Below are 25,537 nucleotides of genomic sequence, written 5' to 3' on the forward strand. Positions count from 1 at the left end.
GTAATTTGGACGGACCGTGAAGTTTCAAGCCGCAGAATGTGCACATAGGAGTGCGTCTATTTATTGGCCCAGGAACACTACCTTAGAGGTTGTCTTGTTTCTCCAGTCCGGGCTGTGAAGCGTGCACCGCCCACAGTGTATCACGACCGAATGCGTGATTAATAAATACGAGCTTGTGTGAATTATGACGACAGCGAGTGAAATCTGCAGCTTGGACTTAGTAGCTGATCGACTCCTGCAAGAGCATCAGCATGCGTCGCAGGTTTTCCACAATCTCATCGGAGGATGTCTTCGCCCCGGGTATCTGCTCCGAACCTGTCAATACAAGACATTAGATCAAGCACACTTAAAAGGGTGGAATCCTCCAGGTGAAGACGTACCAGCTTGTTGCGAAGTGAGAATTTGCTGTAGATTGCGCAGAGCGGTTGGTTTCGATAGCAGCAGCGCACGCGCCTTTTGGTTGTCGTAGACAAGAGACCAAAGTGCTGCTGAAAGATATTCCAATGCTATCAAATCGCCTTGCGTCGAGTCGTTCACACGTACAGACGTCGCGACTATTTCATCAAGTAATTCCTCCCACATCGCAAAGTTGTTCTTCGTCGCTTGTGAAAGGGCAAGATTCCTCATGAACAAACATCCACTGCGTCGAACCACCTCATCGGACGAGTGCATCGTATCGTCGAATACAAGAGAGAGCACAGTGGTCCAGTTTGTGTAGAATACCCGAGCTCCCTCCTCGTTGCAAGCTATACTGCTGAGCACGCCGATCATGTGAGCGAGGTTTTCGTTTTCCAGGTGATTCACCTTGATTGTTTGTCGTGTCTGTTTCAAACGATCTTGAAGAGAATCCACCATCTTCGATACTGATCTAGTTTTCACGGATGCCAAAACGCATTCTGTGTTAAGCATAACGGCCTTCAGCACTTGGCAAGCAGCGTTGCTCAAGGCTATATCTTCGGTGGTTGCGGTTACAGCACTGTTTGCTACTTGGCGCCGGGTCGTTGCCACGTCGCCTCGAGTGCTTGCCAGACCGAAAAGCAGGGGTAATAGCGCGTTGTCTCCACCGGATTTACCAGATCCAGGCGAGAGTGAAATCAACATAGAAGCTCTTGCACTATCGTTTCCGTAGGCATAGTTAGCCAATAGGTGGAGCGCACGTAACAGCAACTGTGAGCCACGTGCGTGTGCTGCCTTCATCACGCTCCAATTTGATAGCATTACACTAAGAAGACCCTCGTCCTGGGCATGTGTAAAAATCGAAACGTTATGGATGTGTGACTTGATGCGTTTTGAAGAAATAACATCCTACCTGTGCAAGCCGCTGAGTCTCCTTGTTTCCTCCAATGATTGCGCTAATGACCTCGATGTGCGTCTGGATGCGTCCACAGAGATCCAGTATGTATGCGCCTTGCGTGTTCGAATTGGTGCTCTTCGCTCGCTTTCCGCCAAATCCCCCAGCAATGCGAATTGCGGAGAAGGTCTCCTTGATAGATGTCAAAGCGAAAGGGATACCTCGCTTCATCTGAACAAACTGTTGGAGACGTGGGTTTGTCTCCAGGAGAACTTGAAGTGCGCATGAGACTCGCCGGATGGATGCTAGAGGAAATACACGGCCCTGCAATTCCGACTGAGCAGGAGTAGTAGCGTTTGCACCCAAAGGCCGGAATTCTGCAATCTCTTGGTAAAGGTCAAACACAGCAGAAAATAGCGCATTGACGACTGAGCCATCTGAAGAATTGAATGATCCCGGTATCAACAACGAGATCTAATAGCAGTCATCAGAGGATAGGTGAGTGTACACGTAACCAGATCATCATAATGTTTGAAGCACTTACCGCGGGTACAACACGTGAGAACGACACCCGGAAGTCGATGGGGTGGTGAGATTCTAGCAGTTTTTTCACCACAACCACAAAATTTGACCCAAAACCAGATGTGGTTGGAGTTCCAAATTGTGTTGTATCGCATTCGCTATGCTGGTCAAAAGCTTGTACCAAGAGGATACTGAGTGTTCCAGCACAAAGGTCGAGCACATCGTATTGCTTCCGCTTTGTAGCCTTCGGCAGCGTGTCGTCGAAAGAAGCATGGATATCTCCGACGAGCTCCATCAGTTGATACTGTAGCGTTGTATGCTACATTACCAAAAGAGAAAAACAAGCATACCCGGTTAGATCTTAACTATCCGTTGGCCAAAGACAAACCAATCAGACTGTATACCATGAGGAAGAAAGTGACCTGATCATAACCAGCATCACGACAAACAGCCTGGAAGAGATTCAGCAATTCGATCATCAAATCTAAAATGGCCGGGAGAAGTGAACACCTCCACGCGTCGTCGTCACATCTTGGCAGGAGCATGCAACTCGAACAGTATCGATTGCAGTTACGTTTCCATTCACGGAGGGACAACGCCTAAGCAAGTACAGTCAAAGTCAGCAGCTGCAACAGACTTTCAGCACAAGCCTCTTATCATACTGCTCTTACCTGCACCAGTATCGGGTATATATCGTACTCTTCTTCAGCACCCTCCAGTTCCTTCTGTATGTCGCCAAATTGCGGTGCCAAACTCTCACTTTGAATGTAAAGCACTCGAACAAGTCGCGCAAAAGCACTAGCCGTGCGGGCAAACAGCTTTTGATTTTTCAAAGCATTCGAAAGTGATTGCAGTGTCCCTCGTGCAAACTTGGACCCTCCAACAGTTTCCACCATAGCTGTTTGTTGATCCAGACGGTATCGATTGTAGCAAATAATTTCCTTTGTCAAAACATTGCAGGCTGCTGCTCGCACAGCATCGGACTCCATATCATCTGTAGATGTTTCAAAAGCCATTTCCAATAAGCGCGATGATGGAGGGTCGCACGATGCAACATGCTCGATCACAAGGAGCCCAAGTTCTCGAATTGGCGACACGTGATCGAAGAGAAAGCGAGACGCCCAACTCCCGTCTAGAAGGATGGTGCTATCGGTGTGCTGCAGAGGGCTGTCGCTAGCCAACAGAGATTCACGCGGAAGCGCTCGCAAAACGGCTATCATGCACTGAGAACCAACAACGAAAACGTCCCGCTCCAAGAAGGAGCCTGGAACACGGTGGCGGCATACAATGGTGAGCAACGGTGACAGCATTTCTGTCAGACGCTTGCAAATCTTCTCCCGTGAAGGCGGCGACAGGCGGGTGTTTGCATTCTCGTCCATCGGTCGAGCGAATCGTAGCAGCACCTCGAGCATCACAGCATGGAGGACAGGTTCTGTCGCGTAGATTGTGGAGTATTTAGTGCACATAATAGCGATGATGTCCGTATCAGCGGCCAGTGACAAAAACAAATCATGCACCTTGGATTCGCTCACGTTGAGCAGCAACCGCGCCACTTGTAGAGCAAATGCCTTGCTCTGCGATCTTTTCAACAATGGGAGAATATTGCGCTTCACGACAACAAGAGTGTGTAACTGTTCTCCTCTTGTCATTGAGCAGAACAACACACTGAGCGTGTTCACAAGCGAGCCGATGATCACTTCGTCCCGTTCACTTTTTGGAGGTACAGCGAAATACCTTTCAAAATCTGCCACCCATTCCCCAACAAACCGCTTGCGTGCGAAACGCCAACCTTCGCATATAGTCAACAAGTGATATAGTGCGTTTAGACACTTTCCATGCGATGGCGCATCTCGAACCTTTTCAGCGATCAGCGTATACTCCGCATCAACCAATGACGAAAATGTAGTGGTGTTCGTCCCGTCGAGTGCCACATATTTTCCGTTGCTGCGAGATGGAATCTGGTTGATTATTGTCTTCACTTCTTGAAACCACAACGTATCAGCTCGCCGAGTAAACAGCGCACAACATGCCTGCAATTGTTGCTGTAACGAACAGGTGCCAATGAAGCATCGTCCCCAACGATTGGAATACAATCCAAACGTTGGTTTAATCATTTCCGGAATTTTTGCTTCGCCAGTGAATTCGGATTTGTTGTCGCTGACAGATTCAGTAGGTGCTCCCTCGGGAATGAAGCTCTCGGTCGCACACGTCAGCAGCAAGATAATGTAGTACATCTGCGTTCGAATAGCTGCTGACGAGTGGAAAATTAACGGCAGCAGACGCTCCATCATGTTACTATCACGCTGCATAGCCGATCGCAACAACCGGCTGCGAAGTAGCAATATCCTATACAAGAGGAGTGCTTGCTGAACCATCGTCGAGTCATTACTACTCGCATCAGTCTGGAGAACATTTTGAAGTAAGTCCAAGAAGTCGGCTAATTTATCCAGTTCTTCAAATAGTGAGAACAACTCCACTGGTGCGTTTTCAATTAGCATGACCAGCTCTTTAAACGCCGCCTCCCTCATACCCTCGAAAGCAGAAGACGTCCTGGAAATCACTTTGCGCAAATGAGTCAACTTGCTCAACTGTGACGAGAGTTCGTTTTCGTTTGGTTGGTAGTCGTAGGAGCGGGTTACGGGTAACGGCGCCTCCATCAGCGTCGTATCAAGAGTTATTTTTTTTCCATCACGGTTAAAGGTGCATCCAAACGGGTCTTCACGAATCTCTTTTTCCTTGGCAATCGAGTCAAGTGCAGATACATTCATTTGGGACATTAATCGAATAATCCCCGAGGCAGCCGCTTTCCGAATATACGATGACTCGTGAAGCAGGCAGCGACTGATCAAAATGTACCTTACGTTATCAGGTACACTTGCTTCCATCCTGTTCAGAATTTCTGCAAGCTGAGGCTGAGTCGAGCGTTGCTCTGGTGAAGACCCGTCGGATGGGTCAATATATGCGAAATGCTGGAGCAGCGGGATCACGGGCCTCAGTTGTACCAGTTTGTCGCTTGATGCGATCGAGAGCTGGTTCAATGCAAAACGTAAAATCTCCCAGAATGCTGCGCTGTTCACTCGGTCGTCAGAGCCTCTGTCCTGTCTAGCTAGGACGAGTAGCAAGTGCATAAGAAATTTTGGTTCACACAAAACCTCGTTCTCAAATCGGCGCCGATGTTCTGCAGGCACAGCATTGCTCTCGTTGTTGATGCCGTTGATAAGATCCACGAAGCCCCGGAAAAAGCGGACCTCCACCAAATTATCAGATACCAAGGAATCCTTTCCAATCAACCCACTCAGCTGGTCGTACAGAATGAATCGAATCGTTTCAATATCATGTTCAGATAGATCTCCCACACTTTCTTTGCCACTGCCAAAGAATGCTGACCAGACCGCGTGAAGCGTGGCGTCTGCAATTGCCTCAGCATCTGCGTTATCAAATACATTTCTAATTTGAAGAGCCTTCTGCGCAGTGCGCAGGTTCAGAATCGGGGATTTCTCCCAATGACTTAAATCGGTTAATTTATCACGATGAGCCTTGGCAATTTCCACAAAATCAAGAATCATCTTTGCGTCTTGTTGGGACGAATGTTTCAGATTGACGAAGGCGGGGATCGTTCCGTCAATTTCGGACAAAGCTTGGACGAGAGATTCATCTTTCCACTCTTCAGCCGCAACTTCAGGAAGTAATGGATTAGCTGCCCACAGTTTTACAGCCTCCCACAACACTCGGGGAATGAGAATGACATCGCCACTACACTCATTCGTATCATGTTTGCTCGGTATGGTATCTACAGAATATCGAGATGACGGGTACAAGCGCAACAGCCGAAGCACCAGCTCAACCGTTTTCCACGTGATTGAGTACGTAAACTCGAGGTCTGGGTCAACGAGGCTGCTTCCGGCTTGCTCCAGCGGTACAGGGCGGCAGATCCCGCCGAGGATCTCAAAAATTCGCTCAAGCCGCAATTTATCTAGTTCCTGAATGTTTATTTCTGCAGCTGATGTGCAACCTTTCTCCGGTAATTCAGGTAATGCCATGACAAGAAGATTCAATAAGTGCAACCGTGGGTGTCTTGCCGAGCGCAGCAATGGCAGAGCACTCATGAATATCTTGTAAATGGCCCCACTCAGCGAGAACTGCTCCAATTGATCAGTTCGCCCAGGTCCATCTCCCACTTCTATTCTAGCACGCGGATACAGCACCCGTCTTGTGTCATACGAATCAAACAACTCTACGTGTACATTTGGTGCGTGTACCACTTGTGTTGGGTCAAGGCATATTTTTCGCGTGAGCTTCAAGGCGTGCAAGAACGACTCGATCGCTTTCAAGCTCGCCATAACAGCTGCACCAGACAAATTTCCACGTTTGCTCGAAAACGTCGGGTTCAACATCTCGTCAAAGTAATTCACGCCCATCGAAACCTCCATAGTTCTCTCCACCAAGTTGCCACCCCCGCCATCGCTCCACTCACTCGTCGTCCCTGGACTTCCAGGTAAAATCGGCTGCTGCAGAAGATGCAGCAGATACTGCAGCGCCGTCGGGCGCTGCAAAAACACTTCAGCCGGGAAGTTCCTCAACAGTTCATTCCGGAACATCGCACAAGCCGCCACCAGGTCCTGTACCTCCGTCCGCAGCTGAAGCTTCACCTCGAACTCGAACAAGAACTGCTCGTCCACCGACGTCAGCGCCACCTGAGCGAACCTCCACCCTCGAGCCTCCAACTCGTCCACCTTCGGGGCTCTCCGTCTATCAGCCAGCACTCTACTGGCCCTAACCTTCTCATCCTGTGCAGCAATCTCCTCGTCCTCCTTCTCCTCCTCTTCTTCTCCTTCTTCTGCTGAATTGCTGACCTGCTCCTTGTTCTCCTCCATTTGCGCCACCTTGGTGACGTAAATCTGCCTCAATAACTGCGCAAGACAACACCCTAAGTTTTAGTATTTTCTTCTCTTCCTACCGTGTTTTTAAACTTCAAAACACTCAATTTTAAGCTAACTTTTAACCTTCTCGTAGTCCTCGCGCAGCTCCGCGTTGCCGTTAGCGGCGCGCTGCAGCGCCTGCGCCGCCCCGCAGCGCTGCAGACTGGCCAGCAGCAGCTCCGATTGGCTCTGCACCAGCAGCTGCAGCACGTGCAGCGCCGGCAGCTCCAGCGGCGGCTCCAGACTCGCCAGCAGCGCCGGCACCAGCGACGCGTGCAGCGGCTCCAGCTCCGGCCAGCGCACCAGCCGCTCGCGCAGCTTGAACAGCAGGCTCTGCAGCGCCCGGGAGCGGATCTTGGCCAGCGGGTGCCGCAGTTTGAGCACCAGCGCGTCCAGCCGCCCGGCGCCGCCGTCCGCCATGATTCCGCGCTAAAACTCAACTTTCGGGCGTTGAAAATGAATTTAACTGTAGTGTAAAAACGTTTTTCAGTAGGCTTAGGATAATACTGATTTGTGTGAAGCAGCTTTCTGTCAATCAAAACGATGGCTGCACCTGAGCGACGATGATCATGGGGCCCATGATTCATGGCTACCCTGTTCTACTAGATCAAGACGGACAAGCGCAAGGCTTCGAGCAAACAGATTTTTTCCTCGTTTATCAACGACGCCAAGTACTTGGACAACACTTCCAAGCAGGTGAGGGCGAAGTTCGGTGAGAAGCGACGCCAAAGGTCTGAGGAAGGAATGCTGTCGCCTGTAGCTCCTGTTTGCAGGTTCATTCTTTTTGCCCTTGTGGTGGCTATTGCAATCACTAGTGTGGCCAGCGGAGAAGATATCACCAGCGAAAAAGGATTCTTAGATTCTACGGACACGAGGACGCGCGGCATATGTTTCCAATGATGATCGATGTGAACGGAAGTCGCCGAAGAAGAAAAATCTAAGTCGGACATCGAATAAAGGAGTCTGCACCAACGTCAAGAGACACACGGCGATGCTTTCACTGCGAACATGCTGGCCGGTATTTTTTTTCCTTGGGTGCCTGGCGATCAGCTCCTCGCGATTTACCTGAACGACATGAACAGCCCAGCGGTGACTGTGCCACTGCGAACCGAAAACACCCTGAAGCTTTAGGTGCCTGGGAAGACATAACAGGAGCGACGGGAGTGAACGCAGCAGCAAGCACTATTCCCGTCACTAATGGCGCTTTGTGTTCTGTCTTGGCGTCTAACGTTGAGTATGAACTCGACTGACAGACAGCCAGTACTACTGGTCCTTTGTCTTGTCTGTTGGGGCATTTCGATGTGCGTCACACGCCGATCTTGAAGACGTCTGTCTACCCGGTGGTGCAGCGAGTACTATCGCCATGGCACACCTACTTCGACCTACCACATGACAAGATCGTAGCCGTTCAACTCACAACTGCAGACTGCAGACGGACACCCGGTCTCAGCTGTACGTCGCCGCGCGGCATTACACGTACCTATCGCTCGTCCGTAAAAACGTCGCCAACGCAGCACATTCGTCTTCAAGCACAAGTCGATCTTCTCCAAACTCGACGAGATCGGGATCGTTTGGCTAATCGAGCGTTGGATTTTGCCGAGATCGGCTCGGTCTTTCTCTGAAAACACAGCGGCACGCCACACGCGATCGTATGTTGAACCGCGCGGCCATACAAAACTCCCTATTCGCGCCGCCGGTGGGTTCAGCTACCGCAGCAACACACAAACACAAAAACTAGGAACCGATTTCCGGCAGAGTCGCCGCGGCCTTAATCTGCCCCCTACCTACCGACCAGCACCAGCGGCCAGCAGCGCCCGCCCGCCATGGACTCCGCCGCGCCCGCCGGCGGCCCGCGCATCCGCGTGACGCGCGCGTTCTCGCAGATCGAGGAGCCGGCCGCGCTGCAGCAGCTGCAGGAGCTGCTGCGGCCCGCGCCCAAGAAGACGCTGGACGTGCGGCGCCTCGTGTCGCCCGCGCGCGGGCCGTCCGCCTCCGCGCCGGCGCCGCCCACGCCGCCGCCGCTCAAGAAGCAGCCGGCCAAGTCTCCGGCCAACAGCAGCAGCAGCAGCGCGGGGAGGCCCGGCCTGCCGCCGCGCAACAGCAGCGCCGGGCGCGACGACGCGGCCGACAGGCGGCGCCGAGTCAGCGTCGGCCGCGCGGGCGAGGCCGCGGGCCTGCGCCGCAACGCCAGCACGGGCGGCGGCCACGACGAGGCGGCCGCCGAGCCGCGCCGCGGCTCCAGCGAGTGGGCCGAGGCGGCGGCGCGCCTCAGCCGCCGCGTGGAGGAGCTGGAGCGCGAGAACTTCCGGCTCAAGACCGGCAAGGAGCCGCCCAAGTCCTTCGCGGGCGGAGAGATCGGCGCGCTCCGGCTCGACGCAGAGGCGGACGGCGGCGACGCCGGCGAGCAGCAGACGCGGCGCGCGAGCCTGAACAAGTCGCGCAGCTGCGCCAACGGCTTCGGCGTCACGGGCCTGACGGTGGCCGAGGCCGCCGCGGCCTCGCACCGCTCGCGCACGAGGCGCCTGGCGTCCGCGGCCAACGCCACCGAGGCGGCGGCCAAGCTGCGCTCGGGCTACTGGAACGGCGCCAACAACGTCAAGAGCAGCTTCAGCTGCAACAACCTGGCGGACCTCGAGCAGCCCGAGTTCATGCTGGAGAAGCTACGCGCGTTGCCCGGTGCAGCACCCAGTAGCGGCACTGCTAACGGCGGGGACAAGGGCGCAACAGCCCCGCCCGTGGCAGCCACCGCGCGTAACAAGGAGGCCTCGCGCAAGAGCGACTCGTTCCAGCGCACGAGCTCCGAGACGGAAGAAGACATCGCCAGCATGCGCTCGCAGCGCTTCGCGCTCAAGGCGCGGAAAACCTCCTCCGTAGTGGCCCAGCAGAGCTCGTCGTCGGTTTTGGACGACGACTTTGAAGAGGTGGAGAAGCCGATCACGTCACCGCGCTCGTACTTCGAGGCCGGTCTGCGGACAGGAAGTTTCTCGTTGCCTGCTGCGTCGCCAGGATTGAAGGCGGGGAAGCGAACGAGTGTACGAGACGTGCGGATGTGGGTGGGAACGTGGAACATGGGCGCTGCCGACCCATTTGATGACGGGAAGGGTATCATTGACGAGCAGCGTTCAGCACCAATGCTGCAAAACTTTTTGCCGCACGGCTACCAGTTATACGTGCTCGGAGTGCAGGAGGGCGTGTCGGAGAATGTGTATCACGCGGTGGAGGCGTATCTGAACCGGAATGAGCGAGGAGCCCGATACTATCGCATGGAGCTCAAGAACAGCAACTTCATGGTGAACCACAAGAATCAGCCGCCTGACGCAGTGATTGATGCTGTGCACGGTCGTGGCGATGGAGCTTTCGTTGGCACAAAATTCACGGGTATGGCTGTGTTTTATTGCGCTGACATTCAGGACAGGATCAAACTGATTCGAGCAGGCGCACACAAGTTCAAACTTACGAGCGGATCAAAAGGTGGTGTTGCCGTGGCTCTCATGATCAATCACACTACTATCGTGTTTGTGAACTGCCACTTGGATGCGCGAAATGATACGTACCGTCGCGAGCAGATTCGGAACTTGAACGCTAGCCTGGGCCGTGTAATGGGCCACTATAGCTTTGACTTGACGGAACAGTTCCATCACGTAGTGTGGATGGGAGATATGAACTACCGCATCGTGTTACTAGACCCGCAGATGGTGCTTCACATGCTTGAGGAGGGCCGCAATCTTGAGTTGCACGATAAGTTCGACGGCTTGTTGAATGACCGTCGCAATGGCGGCGTCTTCGAGGGTTTCATGGAGCCACACAAGTTCCCAGACTTTTACCCGACTTATAAAAAGTTCCCCAAGCGCGGGCCCGTGAACGAGTCCTTGCCGCTGTGGCCATCGCTAGTTTGGCGCGTGCTCTACAAGGAGCCGTTTTATAAGGGAGGCAAAGTGAAGAAGCGCGTACCCGGCTGGTGTGATCGAATTTTGATCCACTCGTTGCTTGTCAGTGACTCGAAACTGATCCCCGAGAAGGTGCTGGATCCGACTTCTCAAGAGCAGGCGTCGCGATACATTGACAACTACAGGTCCGTCAACCATGGCGTCGGGATGGATGTCAGCGATCACAGCCCGGTGTACGGAACCTTCGTGCTTAGTTTTCTACAGCACGACAGTGACGTCTTGTCGACAGCATCTCCGCGAAGGCTTTCACGTCGGAATTCGCGATCCTATTCCACGGCTAGCGGTAAAAGTGAGGGAGACAGGTATTCAAACGCGGCGGCAGGCAGCTATTTCGACCAGGCTCGCGTTGTCCGGCAGATGAAGGCGCAGAACCGTCCAGTGTCGACAGTTTTGAGGGTATTCAACATGCAGTTGATATGGAATGACACGAACGTGGTAGTACCCAAGAAGACTCGCATCGTTGCACCGCTGGTTGGGGAGGACTCGAAGCAATGCGACGTAATCGGAGAGCGGTGTCAAGGCTCCAACGGACTGAACCTGTCGCTCAATGCTGTCATCCAGCACACGCGACCGCTGGAACAACTGCACATGCTAGTCTGGGTGAAAAACGAATCGATCAACGGGCACTGCACATTATCACTCAAGCGTATCGCGCGTCAGGAAGAGGAAGGCGAGGTAAGGTTTCGCGTACCGCTCTACAACGACTCGATGCGGGTGCACCTCGATGGGCACCCGCTCCTCGTCGTATTCTCGGTTCGAAGCAAGACTTTCGCCAAGTAAGAGCACGCACCTCCACTGTGCGTCCTGCAAACCCTCTTCCCTGATTGAAGCGAATGAGAGGAGATAATTCTTAATACCTTTGCAAGGGTTCTCGAATTCAGTGTCCCCCGAGTTGAAGAGTCACGGCCGACTCGTCGAATGCGCCACAAATCTTTAGACCTCGTGTGTGAGCAGATTGACAGCCATGCCGACGCAGCTTCAGGTGAGCGACAACGACGCTAGCAACACAGATGCAGGCTCTCTCAAGGCGCCGGCGGGGCCGTTTGAGCACCTCCCAGATGCAGTTCCAGCTCTGCGCGACTTTGAAATTCGGCAGAAGCTGCTTCAATGGAACCTGAACGACACTCTTCAGCTGCAGCGCTTTCGCGTGCATCGACGATTGCCTAGCGAGGCGGACGAAGCGCTACTGGCCGAGTTTTTCGAGGACGAGAGCGTGCATCGCATTCTGCCGGTACGGTTGTGAGACTAACACGTTTTGTATTGCATTGCTGCGCATCCTAACGCTGGTCTTGTAGCTCCCTGAACACCTTAGCAACAGATCGTCGTCTTCCCTGAAAGAGCTCTCAACCAAACCTGAAAGCTTCAACGGTGCTTCATCGCTGCATTTCGAGCGGTTGCATGTCAGCGTGACGAGCATGGCGTTCTTCGAGAAGCTCAATACAGCCGGCATCGTGTCTCGCGACGGCAGTATCCGCGGCTGCATAGACGAAGACTTCGACGGGTGCACTGCCGGCGACTTGCTCACGGAGTTGCTGGCGAACGCAGACTCGGACAACTGCGACGTCTTCTCCGACAAAGACCGGCACGAATTCATCTTCCAGCTCTTCTCCGCGCTTGTGATCGGCGGCGGAGCGTTGCGTCAAGCAGATTCACGCGTGGAAGCCTACGAGAACATTACTCGAGCTCTGTATCGCGCTTTGATCTCAGTCAAGAAGAGCATCGCCGATGCCAATGGGAAGCGCGACATCGAGATCACCTCGCGCGTGTATCGCGTGAGTGGTGACCCGCTCTTCCGAGGTTCCTCCTCCCGTTTCCACTCGTGCTTCGCCATCATCGACGCTCGTAAGCGCTGGCTCACAGTGTGGTACTGCCCCTTCAGAGCGTCCTGGTAGTACATGTAGATACACAGATCACTTTAGTCGACCACCGAAGTGCAATATAACGCGCGGCGAAATGGCTACATATTCATTGGTAGAAAACGTCCGTATCATTTCGTCCTGGGCTTCATGGAGCGCGTGCCGATCCGCTTGGGCTCGCTGCGTACGAGCGTGAAGCCTTCAGCCAGCACTGTTCCAGCTTCGCCATTACTCGGGGAGGGTCTGTCGGTAACTAATGCGTCGCTGGCTCGAGTGTGCCGCGTGTGCACGAACCACGAGGCGAGATATACCTGTCCGCGCTGCAACACCCCCTACTGCAGCGTGGACTGCTATCGATCCCATGGCGAGGGGTGCACGGAGCAGTTCTTCGAGAGCCACGTACGCAGTGAGATGCAGCTAACTTCGGCTGCTAGAGGAGACGACGAGAAGAATCAGCAGAAGAGCATCCAGGAGCTGCTGGAGAGGGTGCAGAAGTTTCAAGAGGAGCAGCAGCAGTTGGCCGATGGAGAGGACGATGAAGAAGCGCTGGCCAAGAGGATGCAGGAGCTGGCGATGCTGGATGCAGCTGGGGAGTTGACGCTCGAGAGTCTCACTCTTGAAGAGAGGAAGAGGTTCCTCGGAGAAGTAGCCGATGGGAGACTGGGCAAACTTGTCAAGCTCTGGTCGCCGTGGTGGTTGATGAGCGAGCGCAAGTACCGGAGCGAGACGTCGGCGCGGCGACGCCAGTTGATACTGGAGGAGATAGGCGGTGGGGACGATGTAGAAGAGAAGGAGGAGGTTGAGACGATAGGGGCTGTCACGGTGGACCCGACGGTCCTGTATCCTGTTGGGCTCTTTACCAACCACGATGCGCAGAAGATGCCGGAGAGTATGGGGGCACTGCTGCCTGGTGGGAGGCAGCCGTCGCCGTGCCTGCGTTATCATTTGGTGGAGGTGCTGTTCGCCTATGCGCTGGTCCTCCGAGCGTTCAACGGCGACTACGCTCAGGACGTTGCAGAAGCAGCGATGCTGCTGTTAGATATTTGTCAAGTGCTCAGTGCAGATGCTCGCTACGAGTCCGTAGAGCACGTGTGCTTGGCTTGTCTGGAGAAGCAGTCCACTGAGGGCGCGACTGCGAATGCGCTGGCTGTTCAAGATGCACAGCAAATTCTACGCGCTGACATGTTTCTACTTGATGCACTCAGCGACACGCGTGCTCTTTTGGAGCGGTACCAGCAGGACCTCGAGGGCAGCAGCTCTGAGGCAGACAAACAGGTCAAGAAGGAACGCAAGGCAGCGCTGAAAAAACTTGCGGCCGTGCAGAAAAAACTGGTGTTCTACCAGACCTGGGCGTACCTTACTCCCGCCGAGGAGTTCCACGCGCTGGCTGCCGAGGTCGAAGCGTACACGAAAGACAAAGAGCTGCTTGGAGCACAGTGAGAAGATAACTATAAAACTTTTGTATTTGGCTTCATTGATTCGCGTTTTGCCCCATACGTACGTCGTAAGCACAGCACAAGCTGGCACAAGCTTGCTTTTCCGTTCCACTTCAGTGTGCACAATGCGTTCGTCGCAGTCGCCTCCCTGGCGTCTGCAAAGTACTATTTCCTGTCGTTGTGCTGCCCATGAAGGCAGGCTTTCACTCTGTTCGCTCGCGGTCGATGTCCGAGCTGAGCTGAGTTCTGCTGGCTCCAAAAATCAGCGGTCCACCTTCGCTAAGCTCACGCCGCAGTAGTGGGAGACGTTGTCTGCTGCGCTTTAAATGCTGTAGCCCACTTGTTGTACTCGCGAGTCGAAGTCGCCGTGAGGATGAGCTTCTTGCCGGCTTGGCTAAACTCGGGCGTGGTGATGATGAAACTGAGACTGCGCGGGTCCGTGATGTCGATGGTGGCGTCCGCGAGGGAGATAGTGCTGCTCTTGGCGCCGACCTGGTGAATCATGCTCTCTTTCTTGTAGCCCGTCAGGCGGTTGCCGCGCAGCACGAAATACCGCTTCTTGGAGCCGAGGAAGCGCCTACTGCTCGCCACCTTGAGAAGTCCCTGCGTGCAGGTGAACGGGAGGATGGCGCGCACCCAGATGACCGGCCCGATGAAGTTGTCGATCAGCACGTAGTCCATTTTGCTCGTGGAGATCGTGAGCTCCTGGTACTTGGAGCGCGAGCTCACGGTCACGATCTGCGAGCACATGATCTCGTCCTCTAATAAGTTAGTTTCCTTATTGACAAAGAGAAGCCGTTCGTGGTCTGTGAGCAGCAGGTGGAAGCGCTTCTTGCGCTTGAGCGACACGGGGCCGGCGAGCAGGATGCTCTCCCGGGTCTTGAGCAAGCTGTCCCAGAGGCGCATGAACGGCGACCGCACGATGGCCACGATCGCATTGTTGTTCTTCCTCTTGACGGCGCTGCACACGTCTGGCCGCATGGCGAGCACCAGGTCCTTGAGCATCTCGACCTCCTTGGGGTTCAGCACGCCGTCGTTGCCCAGGCCCTCGCAGAACTCGAGCATCTCCTCCACCATCATGTTCTCGCCGTCGATGCCACTCATCGCGGAGGCGCCGGAGCCGCGTCGCGAGCCGAAACCGTCGATGCTGCTGGGGCGCGGCGACGGCGCCACCGTGGACGCGAAGGAGAAACGGTTGGTCATGCCGCCCATGGCCCTGCCGGGCGTGGGGGGCATGACCTTGGAGCGCGCGAAGACCACGACCATGGGGCGCGTGCTGCGGCTCAGCAGGCTGATGGCGCGGTTGTACTCGAGGCCGTTGATGACCTCTCCGTCCACGGCGTGGATGATGTCGAAGATGCGCACGCCGTGCGCCTCGGCGTAGCCCACGATGTTGGGGTGCGCCATGGGCAGGTCTTTCACGATGACGTTGACGTCGTCCGTGGTGATGGTCATGTTGAGGCTGGCGCCGCGGAACTCGACGGCGAAGAGCCCCTCGCGGCGGAACGGGCGGAAGAACTGGATGCTGAGCGGCCGCGTCTGCGTCTGCAGCATCTGCACCACGTTGTCGTAGCTGCGGCCGACCGTGCGCGCGCCGTTGACCTTGTAGATGACGTCGTTGGGCTGGATGAGGCCCGAGGCCTCGGCCTCGCCCAGCGCGCCGTCGGGCTTGCGCTTGAAGTGGTTGACGATCACGCTCTCGTTGTGCTCGCGGATGGTCATGCCGAGCGCGCGGTCCTGGAAGACCACCTCGAACACCTCGCTGGTCTTCATGGGGGCCAGCGCCTCCGTCTTGGGCGACAGGCACAGGCACAGCGAGTCCTTCACGTTGGACAGCACGTCCTTGGTGATGTGCACGAGGCTCGAGTTGGCCGTGTCGATGAGGTCCACCCAGGCCTCGTCCGACACGCCGAACTGCGCGCGCAGCTGCGACTCCACGAGGCTCTCGAAGACCTGGTCGGGCACGTTCGGGTCCCACGAGATGGAGCGCACCGAGCCGTCGTCCAGGTCGATCACGCGGATGCTGCACGAGCCCGTCTGGTCCATGAGCTCCATGCCGGCGGCTAGCTGAACTGCGACTGGGGCTTGCTTGAGCGGGACCGCGAGTATTGGCGTGTGGGAGGAGGGGCGGTGATGCAAAAACTTGGGGCGGCTCCACTTAGTGGACGCCAGTCGAAACGCGCGCCAAGCAGAGGCGGGGTACAGAGCGGGCGGACCCCCCCCTACCCGCCGTCCGCTCCACCGCGACTGTGATTGGCCAAGCGAAAATTCTGAAAACACGAATTTCCCAAAAATCCAAAAGTGGCGTACAGCAGCAGTCAGGCCGGGCGGTTGACTGTCTGTCGTAGCGCCGCACAATCCTGCTCGGCCGCTCGCCGCTCGTCGATGCTCGACACTCGTCAACGACTGCCTTCTGAGCATAACTTTCGGCGGACTCAGTCACGCGCAGCGGTGCACAGCCGGCAAATCCGTTTAACCTCGAGCGCCGAGCCTGGTGTTGCTCACACCGCGTTAATCCGGGGCCTGTGGAACGTGGCACCGCCACGCTGCGCGAAATTTGCGCCTCGCTGACAGCCATACATGCTCGATGGGCTGACCGGGCTGCTGCTGTTGGTGGATAGACCGCCCCGCCCCGCCCCGCCACGTGGCTGCGGTTACGCCGTGGCATTGCCGTGTTGCCGCGCCAGTACCGCCCAAGTAATACTGGCGCGTCAACGCACAGCCTCTTTTGACCGTCGGTCCAACGTTGGTGACCCCATCGTGACGGTCGTCGCGCCGCGCGTCGCAAGCACATTTCAAATGCTGACTCTGCGCAAGATCCTGCGGTCGTGTTTGCTTAGATCGCGGCGCCGAGGGGCCCGCGTTTGCAACGCGGCTAGCGCCGGGCGCAGTGCTCCAGCCGCGACCAGATCGGGACGCAGTCACCGATCCGAGCTGCCCCAGGATCACACGAAATATTCGCGCGCGAGGAACTGAGGTGCATCCAGCAATCAGTGCCGGTGGCAGCTTCATCATCCCAGCCAGCGTCAGATCTCCACCATCTTTGGCTCTACATGACGTTGGAAATTTCATCGAGACAAAAACAGTCGCCAAGATTGCATTGCATACGCTATATTAATCCATTGTATTATACTAATGTAAACTTATATTAATACTTATACTTATATACCTCAGAACTATGGCACTGCACGTGCAATTAGTCTGTTTACAATGACGGCTCGGCAGGAGCAGCAGAGCCTCTTCATCGGGTTCTCGAGCATTCATCCAATACTTGACACGACACCATTACCTTTAGGTGCACCACATACATGTATGTATGATTCAACACCAAATTAATTTTATTATTTTTATAATCGTTTTAAATAAAATAAACGCCTCCCGACAAAAAAGACAGAATTGAAAAAACTTTTACCGCTTTTTTGCAATGGACAAAAACACGATTGTGGGTCTCAAAATTATAGCCGCACCTGGAACATAGTGTAAGCTATCGCTAAGATTGGTAACAAATGCTTGGAATGCTGTTTCGAAGGTAATAAAATGAGCTAAGTCGATAAACGCTCAGTCTTATATCGTCACAAGAGCGGGAGGAACCAATCATAGCTCGAGTTTGCGGGGAGGGCGGGCTCCACAAATGGTCAACACCCCTTCTCGTCCCGCTGGACTATTAGAGATATTTGGCAGAAGGGATTCTATTCCCATTCCCCCACAAGACAGCAAAACATGGGCACCAGCCTTCGGTAGAGAATGATAACTACAAAGCGGTGATTTTGAGGAATTAAGTCCTCACAACGAGATCAACTTTGAGGCGAGGCGGGTGAACGCCTTGATCGTCCAGTGTGTATAGTCGCAATGCCCAGGAACAGGAGAAAATCCGAGTAACGACTAAGTGGAAACTAGATTCCAAACGGTCCCTTCGGAAAACCCAATACTGGGGGTCAGTCTCCAATGAAAATACAAGCATCTCAATTGGAGTTGGCGTGTGACCTTGTGTAATCCCTATAGGTTCGTTTGTCTTCGAATCGTTGGATCCCACCAGGTGAGTTGCCTTCGAAATATATCAATTGAATCCAAATATACAGACTGCTCACGTCCCTGTCCAATCGGAGACAGTACAGCTGGGAGAGGTTAGACTATTAGTAAAGCCATCCCGAACACCATTCAATACAAACAGAGAGTTATATTCAAATATGCAGCCTCCCTTATTCTTTCGGACCCTTCTTCGGTCCAGTCCACAAGCCTCGTTTGGAACCCTGGTCAGTTCTGTTAAAGTGAAAGAACGCTTTTGTTTTGTTTGCCAATTGTCTTTATTAGCCACTTTACCGCTATCCTAATGCTATCTATCAGACGTGCTCAGTCCGAAGCAAAAGCGGAAGTGAGGACACCGTCCTCGCTTCCGATCCGCTGCTTCCGTTCCTCATCGCACAAATCCTGCCTCTGTATCAAAAGAGAGGAGGCAGTCTCCCTAACTCTAATGGCTCCATACCAGCCATTAGCGTAGTACCGTAGACTACATCGACACTTGCCTTCGTATACTTAAACTAAATATACCTAATCTTATTAAGTCTGGCCCGGTGCTTGCGTACCCATCCCGGGAAGCCCAGTCGGTTTCCGAACCGCACCTAGCATTCCGCGGGGCTGGCACAGCACCGGCGCCAGGCCGTCGAGCCCCAGACTCAACACTCCCACTAAGTGTCGTGAGTAGTCTTAAGATTTTTCACCCCTATCAGCTCCCTGAGCTTAGCAAACTGTGTTGCCGGTAGTGCCTTTGTCAGAATATCTGCTGCCATGTCATCCGTACGGCAGTAATGGATATTCAATCTTCCCTCTTCTACTAGTTCTCTAGTGAACAAATAGCGAATTTGAACATGCTTTGTCGCCTTATGGTTTCCCGCGTTTTTGACCGTGCTAATAGCAGATTTACTATCACACCACACCTGTACTGGTTGTCTTGCGGAAATCCCATTTCCCTCAGTAGGTACCATAGCCATTCGCTTTCTTTTGCTCCTTCGCTTAGTGCAATGAGTTCTGCCTCTGCAGTTGAGAGAGAAACTGATGCCTGTTTGCTGCTACACCATGAGATACTGGTTCCAGCCATAGTGATCACATACCCGTTACGGACTTACGTTCTTTGGGTTGACACGCGAAGCTTGCGTCTGTGTACACTTCATACGTCACCATTCTCGAATTACCATCAAGAAGGAGACCGTACGTCGACGTCCCTTTCAAGTATTTGAGCACTCTCCTCGCTGCCTCCCAGTGGGTCTGATTGTAACACGAAAGGAATTTACTCAATTCTCTCACTGCATTTGCAATGTCCGGCCTTGTTCCTCTTACCAGATATTGCAGTGATCCGACTAGCCCTCTAAAGTCAAACTTTTGGGCCGCTATTTCCTGAGCTGACATCTTCGTTTCAGCAACGAGCTCTACTCCTCTGAGCTGCGGTGTAGTCACTGCTGTACAATGCCCCATATTGAACTTTTTCAATAGTTCATCAATGTACTTGTGCTGTGAGATTGTCATGGTTCTGTTCTTTCTGTTCCTTCTAACCTCCATCTTCAATATATAGTGGATGTCTCCTAGGTCTTTCATCTTAAATCTCCCCGAAAGATCCTGCTTGAGTTTGTTGATCAGTTCCTTATCCTTCGACATGATCGTAAGATCGTCCACATATACCACTACAATGATCCAACTCTCTCCCACTTTTTGGACATAGATGCAGTATTCTTTATTGCATCGGACAAAACCAAGGTTGGTGAAGAACTTGTGGAGTACCTTGTACCAAATCTTAGGTGCTTGCTTCAACCCATATATGCTTTTCTTGAGCTCACAGACCAAATCCGCATGTCCTGCTAACATGTACCTCGGTGGTTGGTGCATATACACCTGCTGTTCACCCTCCATCGACCCATTGAGAAAGGCTGTACTCACATCCATCTGGTGAATATGGCAATCCAGGATTGTTCCAATTGCCAGTACAAGACGAAGCGATTCGAATCGTGCCACTGGCGCATAGACATCGTCACAGTTGACACCATACTCCTGATGGTTTCCTTGTGCAACTAATCTAGCCTTAAACCGCTCAATGGTGCCGTCAGCATTATACTTAACTGCTAATACCCAATGACATGGTAACGGCTTCTTGCCAGGAGGCAGCCGAGTTAACTTCCATGTTCCATTATCGAGTAGTGACTGGTACTCCAAATCCAGTGCCTTTCTCCATTGTGTCCTGTGTTCTCCGGTTAGTGCCTCCCGGAGACTTTTGGGAACTGAGATCCTATTCGCAATAGTATCTACTGCAATTGCCTTATCGATGTGGGTTTGAAAGCACTTGTAGTCCGAGTACAACACAGGAATGATCCGTGTACCGTCCTGTTGGGTTGGGCGTTGCGCGTTTATGGCTTTGATCCGGCTTGATCTGCGCTTAGCTCCCACTGATACTGACGATTTTCTCTTCTTTCGTTTGGCTCCCACTGCTCCTGATGACCCCTCGGTTGTTCAATCACAGGAACAAACACATTGGTCACATCGTTGTTGGATAATGTATCTAGTACATCGATCTCCTTTAGCTCCTCCTTGCTGAGCTGATCCGGTTTTATCCCAAATGACCGAATAATTATGCTCAAGCAGTTCTCTGTATCGAATGTTACCGACCTGGACACTAGGAACTTGCTGTTGTAAACATCAAACAGTCGGTATCCTTTAGTATCCTCAGATATTCCTAGGAATCTGCACTTGATTGCCCGTGCGGATAGCTTTTTATCCTTTCGTACAACCTCTGGTACATATGCGAAACACACGCATCCCCATACCTGGAGTGTCTTTGGGTCTGGACCCACTCCTTTAACCAACTCATAGGGACTTTTGTTCTTTAGACGGCTCATTGGCGTGCAGTTCTGCACATACGTCATGTATTTCAGTGCTTCCGGCCACCATTTAGCCGGCATTTCTGCATCACGTAGCGCACACCTTACTTTACTCATCTTAGTCTGATGGTCTCGCTCAGCCGCTCCATTTTCATCTGGGCTGTACACATACGAGGTCTGAAACGTTATTCCTTTATCAGTGCAGAATGTTTTCAGAGCTGCGTTCACGAACTCCTTCCCTCCGTCGGATCTTATACGACGAATCGTGAATTTTCCCTCTCTTTCCAACTGCAGTAGCAGCTCTTTGACCTTTATCTGAACCTCTGTTTTCTTGCGGAGGACAAACGTCCATCGCCACGACGTCTGGTCGTTAATGATACTGAGAAAATATCTGATCGATCCTAGGACTCCGTATACTCCTAACGTCCTCATGGGACCATTTGTATCCATGTGTATGGTGCTGATAGGTTTATCGTCCCTAGATCCCACCATATTTCTGTAACTCATTCTGCGCATTTTCATTTCGGTGCATGTATGGCAGAAGAACGGCACTTTCGTCAGTGCTGCTTTACTAAAGCTCGGTAGTCCTGGTATCAGATTTCCACTCATTACCTCTATTAGTTTGTATCTATTGAGGTGTCCCAATTTTACATGCCACTCTCTAAAATCAGCCTTTATTTGTCTGTACCCTGGTTCTTTTAATGGTGCAATCGGTTTTGGCTTTACTGCAGAGCAGTTTAATTGCCTGTCTCTCAGCGTGCGCGCCTGCACATAGTAAGCCCCGTTTACTGCAATGGCTACAAATACCAACTTATGCTTCCAAAGTACAAACTTGTACTTCCCGTCTATACTTTCCACTATTTGGTAGCCTGTTTGTTTTAGCCAATATTCACTAAGTATATTTGCCTTTGCTTTAGGCACCAAAGCCATATTATTGAACTTAAAAGGACGAATTCCATCCGGACTACTCAAATAGAGCTGTATGGAGCCAACATGTGTATTGCTAAGTTTAGTCCCTTCTCCAAATGTAAACCTAAACTCTTGGCTCGGCCGTTTGCCCAAAAACAGCGTTGCATCGGCGGTTAGTCCATAACCGCAGCCTGAATCTAGCACCCAATCATAACCGGTGATGTTAATTACATTTCGTTCTAACAAGTCAGGGTACAAATCTCTTACCGCCTCTTCAATGGCTTTCGCCGCCACTTCGATGTTGCCGGAAGCCTCCGAGACCTTTCCAGCAAGTGCCGGAACGATCGTTGGCTCAAAGTCCGCCACGTCGTCGTCGTCACTCATCGGCGTATCCGAAACGACCGGTGACCCAGGTGTCAGCGGTGGCGAAGCCATCAGCGCATCAACATCCGCCTTGGCTTGCTCCGGTGTCAGCGTATCGCTGTGTCGTGGCTCTTGCATATCGCTTGTCACTTGAGCGACCGCAACCTTCTTGGCCCTCTTGATTTGCCGAATCATCACAGCATCGACCGGAATTTCGACGCGCGCCGCCTTGGCCTTTTTCTTGGCGGCCGCTTTTGACCCCTTCACGTGAGCGACCGGCACTGGCTTCTGCAGCGTGGGGCTCTTGAAGATGTTGGTGCGATACACGCCCAAGCTTCTGTCCTTTTCATCGCGGGCAGTCACGTTTCATGTGCGCGAGACCGTCCCGGTTGTAGCGCCCTTCACAATAGAAGCACTCGTCTTCGCGTTTCCGCTCAACAACACGCGCCTTGCGCTTGCCCAGATGCTGCGACGCCTTCACATGATTTGCGGGCACAACCACCGCTTGCACAGCCTCAATTTCGCGGCGGCACTTGTTCATGAAGACATTGCGCAGCAATGCTTCAACCTTGTCCAGATGGAACCCGCCGTTGGTGTAATCCACCTGGTTTCCCCAGTACTGGCTTGGGAACAAAGCCAGAACCTTCATCGCCGCGTACTGGTTCGGAATCATCGTCACGCCGTCCAGTGCCTCGCGCGATTGACGATTGATCCGATTACGCGCCTCCTTGACACGCAAGATGAGCTCGCCCACTGACGCAAAATCCATTGCCAGAGCCTCGTCAAACCTCGCAATCATTGCGGCCATCCCTTGCGCATTCGACTGACCGAACACAGTCTCGAGTCGCTTCCATGCAACAAGCAGACTTTCGTCATTGAACGAGACGCGCAGCGACTCCATGTACGACCTGGGCAGCGTCTGGTTGAGCAGCGACCTAATGTAGGTGTCTTGCTCGCTGAGATTTGCCAGCTGCCACTTGTATGTCCTCTGCGCTTCCGCATCGTCCGTGTCCATCGGACGGGGAATCTCGCAGCTTGTCCGCGGCAAATCCTCGTAAGCGAACGCTGGCTCTACCAGGCCCTTTACTAGCGCTTCACGTCGCATAGCCGCACTCTTCTGGCGAAGGTGCCCAACGATCAGGTCCTTCCACACCCCAAACTGTTTGGTGTCGCTCGGAAAGACGAGACGGTCGAACGGGTTGCTCGCGTTGTTGCTCATGATCACTTGTACTCTTAACTTGAAATGTTAAAGTGAAAGAACGCTTTTGTTTTGTTTGCCAATTGTCTTTATTAGCCACTTTACCGCTATTCTAATGCTATCTATCAGACGTGCTCAGTCCGAAGCAAAAGCGGAAGTGAGGACACCGTCCTCGCTTCCGATCCGCTGCTTCCGTTCCTCATCGCACAAATCCTGCCTCTGTATCAAAAGAGAGGTAGTCTCTAACTCTAATGGCTCCATACCAGCCATTAGCGTAGTACCGTAGACTACATCGACACTTGCCTTCGTATACTTAAACTAAATATACCTAATCTTATTAAGTCTGGCCCGGTGCTTGCGTACCCATCCCGGGAAGCCCAGTCGGTTTCCGAACCGCACCTAGCATTCCGCGGGGCTGGCACAGCACCGGCGCCAGGCCGTCGAGCCCCAGACTCAACAAGTTCCAAATTCGCAGACTAATCCAAATTAGTAATCGCGCACCACTTCCGAATCTGAACACTAGTTTTGGTCCGGAAGACATTCGCTCCAAAACAGATACAATCCAAACACACAGCAGTCTATCAATCAAGTTCAAGGGGTGACTACTAACAACCTCCTAAAACCGCAAGTTAATATGAAATGGAAAACCGTTTTGGGACGATATCCAACTGGAATATGAAATGATCGGGTCAGCCCGTGGCTCGCGTCGCCCGTGGTCCCCGCCAATTAGATCTTGAGTTTGGTGAAGAGCCGCAGCAACGGGCGGACCGTTCCCGAGGTGGCCTTATTCGCGAGCGTGGGCGTCCGGGCCCGAGGCGATTCCTACGGCGTGCCGAGCCACTAGTCACTCACAAGGCAAAACAGACTCTGTGTTGATTTTAGTGCTAGACGATCTCTACGCTAGTCGTTCCCATGCAGGCTACATTTTTAACTTGGTTTCACTATGGGTCCGGGTGGCGTAATCAGCTTGGACATCCGGAGCGGTGCAGCAAATCGGGTGACCCCTCGTGCATAACAGACCCTGGCTGGTCGGCTTGGTCGGTCGTTAATATATGGGCTTGAGTATACTTGGAATCTGGAACATCATAGAGTAGCTCCCGGACTGGATTCTTCTCCATACTGGGTACATCGGGCAATCTCGAAGCGATCCATCCGGAGGGAATACCCCACGATCTACATGTGAGTGTTCGTTGTCAAGCACAAGGTGGCTGCGACGAAGATGTTCGGGCACTTCCTTGTGTACTTCGAAAAGCGATTCAACTGCCGGATCCATGTGCTTCGCACATATGGCAGCAAGGAGTACGCCAATGTCGACCCGTTCTGCAAGGCGACGGGAGTGAGAAGGCAGTTCAGCGAGGCAGAGAACCAAACCTCGAACGGGAAGGCCGAGTGAATACACCGGACGGTCCTCAACACGGCGCGCTGCATGCTGTTCGCGAGCGGCTTGCCTCTTCATTTCTGGTGCGGCGCCGTCGAGTACGCGACCTACGTGCTGAACAGGAGCTCGTCCAGCACCAACCCCAAGCGCATGTCGTCATTGGAGATGCTGACGGGCACGACGCCGAACCTGTCGGACATGGTGGCGTTTGCCAGCCATGCGCGATCTTCCGCAACCCCGGCAAGAAGGCGTGGAAGCCGCGGCCCCAGGTTGGCATGATAGTTGGCAAGAATGACAAGGTGAAAGGGTTTCAGGTCTACCTGTCGAAAGAGAGAGTAGTGATTACCATTCAGCACATTTAGAACGTCGAGACCCTCAACAGTGACCAGAACGCGCAGCTGCAGACGCAGCTCGAGCTCGAAGCCCCTGAATTGCGACGCGCAGTGGCAGAGCGCGACGAAGCCGCGAAACGGAAGGAAACGGCGGTGGGGCAGACGTCGGGCGAAGCGCCAGCGACGACGCCTCGGTCGTCGGCTGACGAAGAGTCGGCGTCTAAACCGACAAAGAAGACGGCCAAGACGGCCAGGAAGATAAACAAGGCGCCTCTCAAGAATGTGGTTGGCGCGGGTGGTGGCGACGGCGATTATAAGTGTAACGGGGTTACACGCACAAGTGGCTACAATCCACTTGTGGTTCTAACATATAAAATATCTGTTATAAGTTATGGATACTCGCCTTGGTGTAAGTTACAGTGGGCCACCACAATGAGTGGTCCACACATAGTCAAAGATCCTAAGGACTACAACCAATTTCGTGTTTCCATACACTTTCATGTCGCTGTAATTTTGACCTATC

General features: G+C 53.3%; 5 protein-coding genes across 5 annotated transcripts; 3 read left to right on the top strand and 2 right to left on the bottom strand.

Annotated features, from left to right (window-relative positions):
• Window positions 1-217: 217 nt before the first annotated feature.
• IUM83_10428 (Multidrug and toxin extrusion protein 1) lies at window positions 218-7,152 on the bottom strand (the record flags this gene model as incomplete). The annotated part of the gene is made up of 4 exons (XM_067934932.1): window positions 218-315; window positions 381-554; window positions 6,288-6,723; window positions 6,817-7,152. 4 exons carry the CDS (start codon window positions 7,150-7,152, stop codon window positions 218-220), a joined length of 1,044 nt encoding a protein of 347 aa, XP_067781319.1.
• Window positions 7,153-8,555: 1,403 nt separating this feature from the next.
• IUM83_10429 (Multidrug and toxin extrusion protein 1) lies at window positions 8,556-11,459 on the top strand (the record flags this gene model as incomplete). The annotated part of the gene is made up of 1 exon (XM_067934933.1): window positions 8,556-11,459. One exon carries the CDS (start codon window positions 8,556-8,558, stop codon window positions 11,457-11,459), a length of 2,904 nt encoding a protein of 967 aa, XP_067781515.1.
• A 184-nt stretch (window positions 11,460-11,643) lies between these two features.
• Window positions 11,644-12,571, top strand: IUM83_10430 (uncharacterized protein; the record flags this gene model as incomplete). The annotated part of the gene is made up of 2 exons (XM_067934934.1): window positions 11,644-11,910; window positions 11,975-12,571. 2 exons carry the CDS (start codon window positions 11,644-11,646, stop codon window positions 12,569-12,571), a joined length of 864 nt encoding a protein of 287 aa, XP_067781375.1.
• A 114-nt stretch (window positions 12,572-12,685) lies between these two features.
• IUM83_10431 (putative Zn-finger protein) lies at window positions 12,686-13,338 on the top strand (the record flags this gene model as incomplete). The annotated part of the gene is made up of 2 exons (XM_067934935.1): window positions 12,686-13,248; window positions 13,320-13,338. 2 exons carry the CDS (start codon window positions 12,686-12,688, stop codon window positions 13,336-13,338), a joined length of 582 nt encoding a protein of 193 aa, XP_067781440.1.
• A 918-nt stretch (window positions 13,339-14,256) lies between these two features.
• IUM83_10432 (pleckstrin homology domain-containing) lies at window positions 14,257-16,026 on the bottom strand (the record flags this gene model as incomplete). Its single annotated transcript, XM_067934936.1, has 1 exon — window positions 14,257-16,026. The coding sequence occupies one exon, from the start codon at window positions 16,024-16,026 to the stop codon at window positions 14,257-14,259; it is 1,770 nt and encodes a 589-aa protein (XP_067781374.1).
• Between the last annotated feature and the right edge of the window lie 9,511 nt (window positions 16,027-25,537).

The sequence above is a fragment of the Phytophthora cinnamomi genome (genome assembly GCF_018691715.1).
Source record: "Phytophthora cinnamomi strain GKB4 chromosome Unknown Contig117, whole genome shotgun sequence".
Lineage (NCBI taxonomy): Eukaryota > Oomycota > Peronosporomycetes > Peronosporales > Peronosporaceae > Phytophthora > Phytophthora cinnamomi.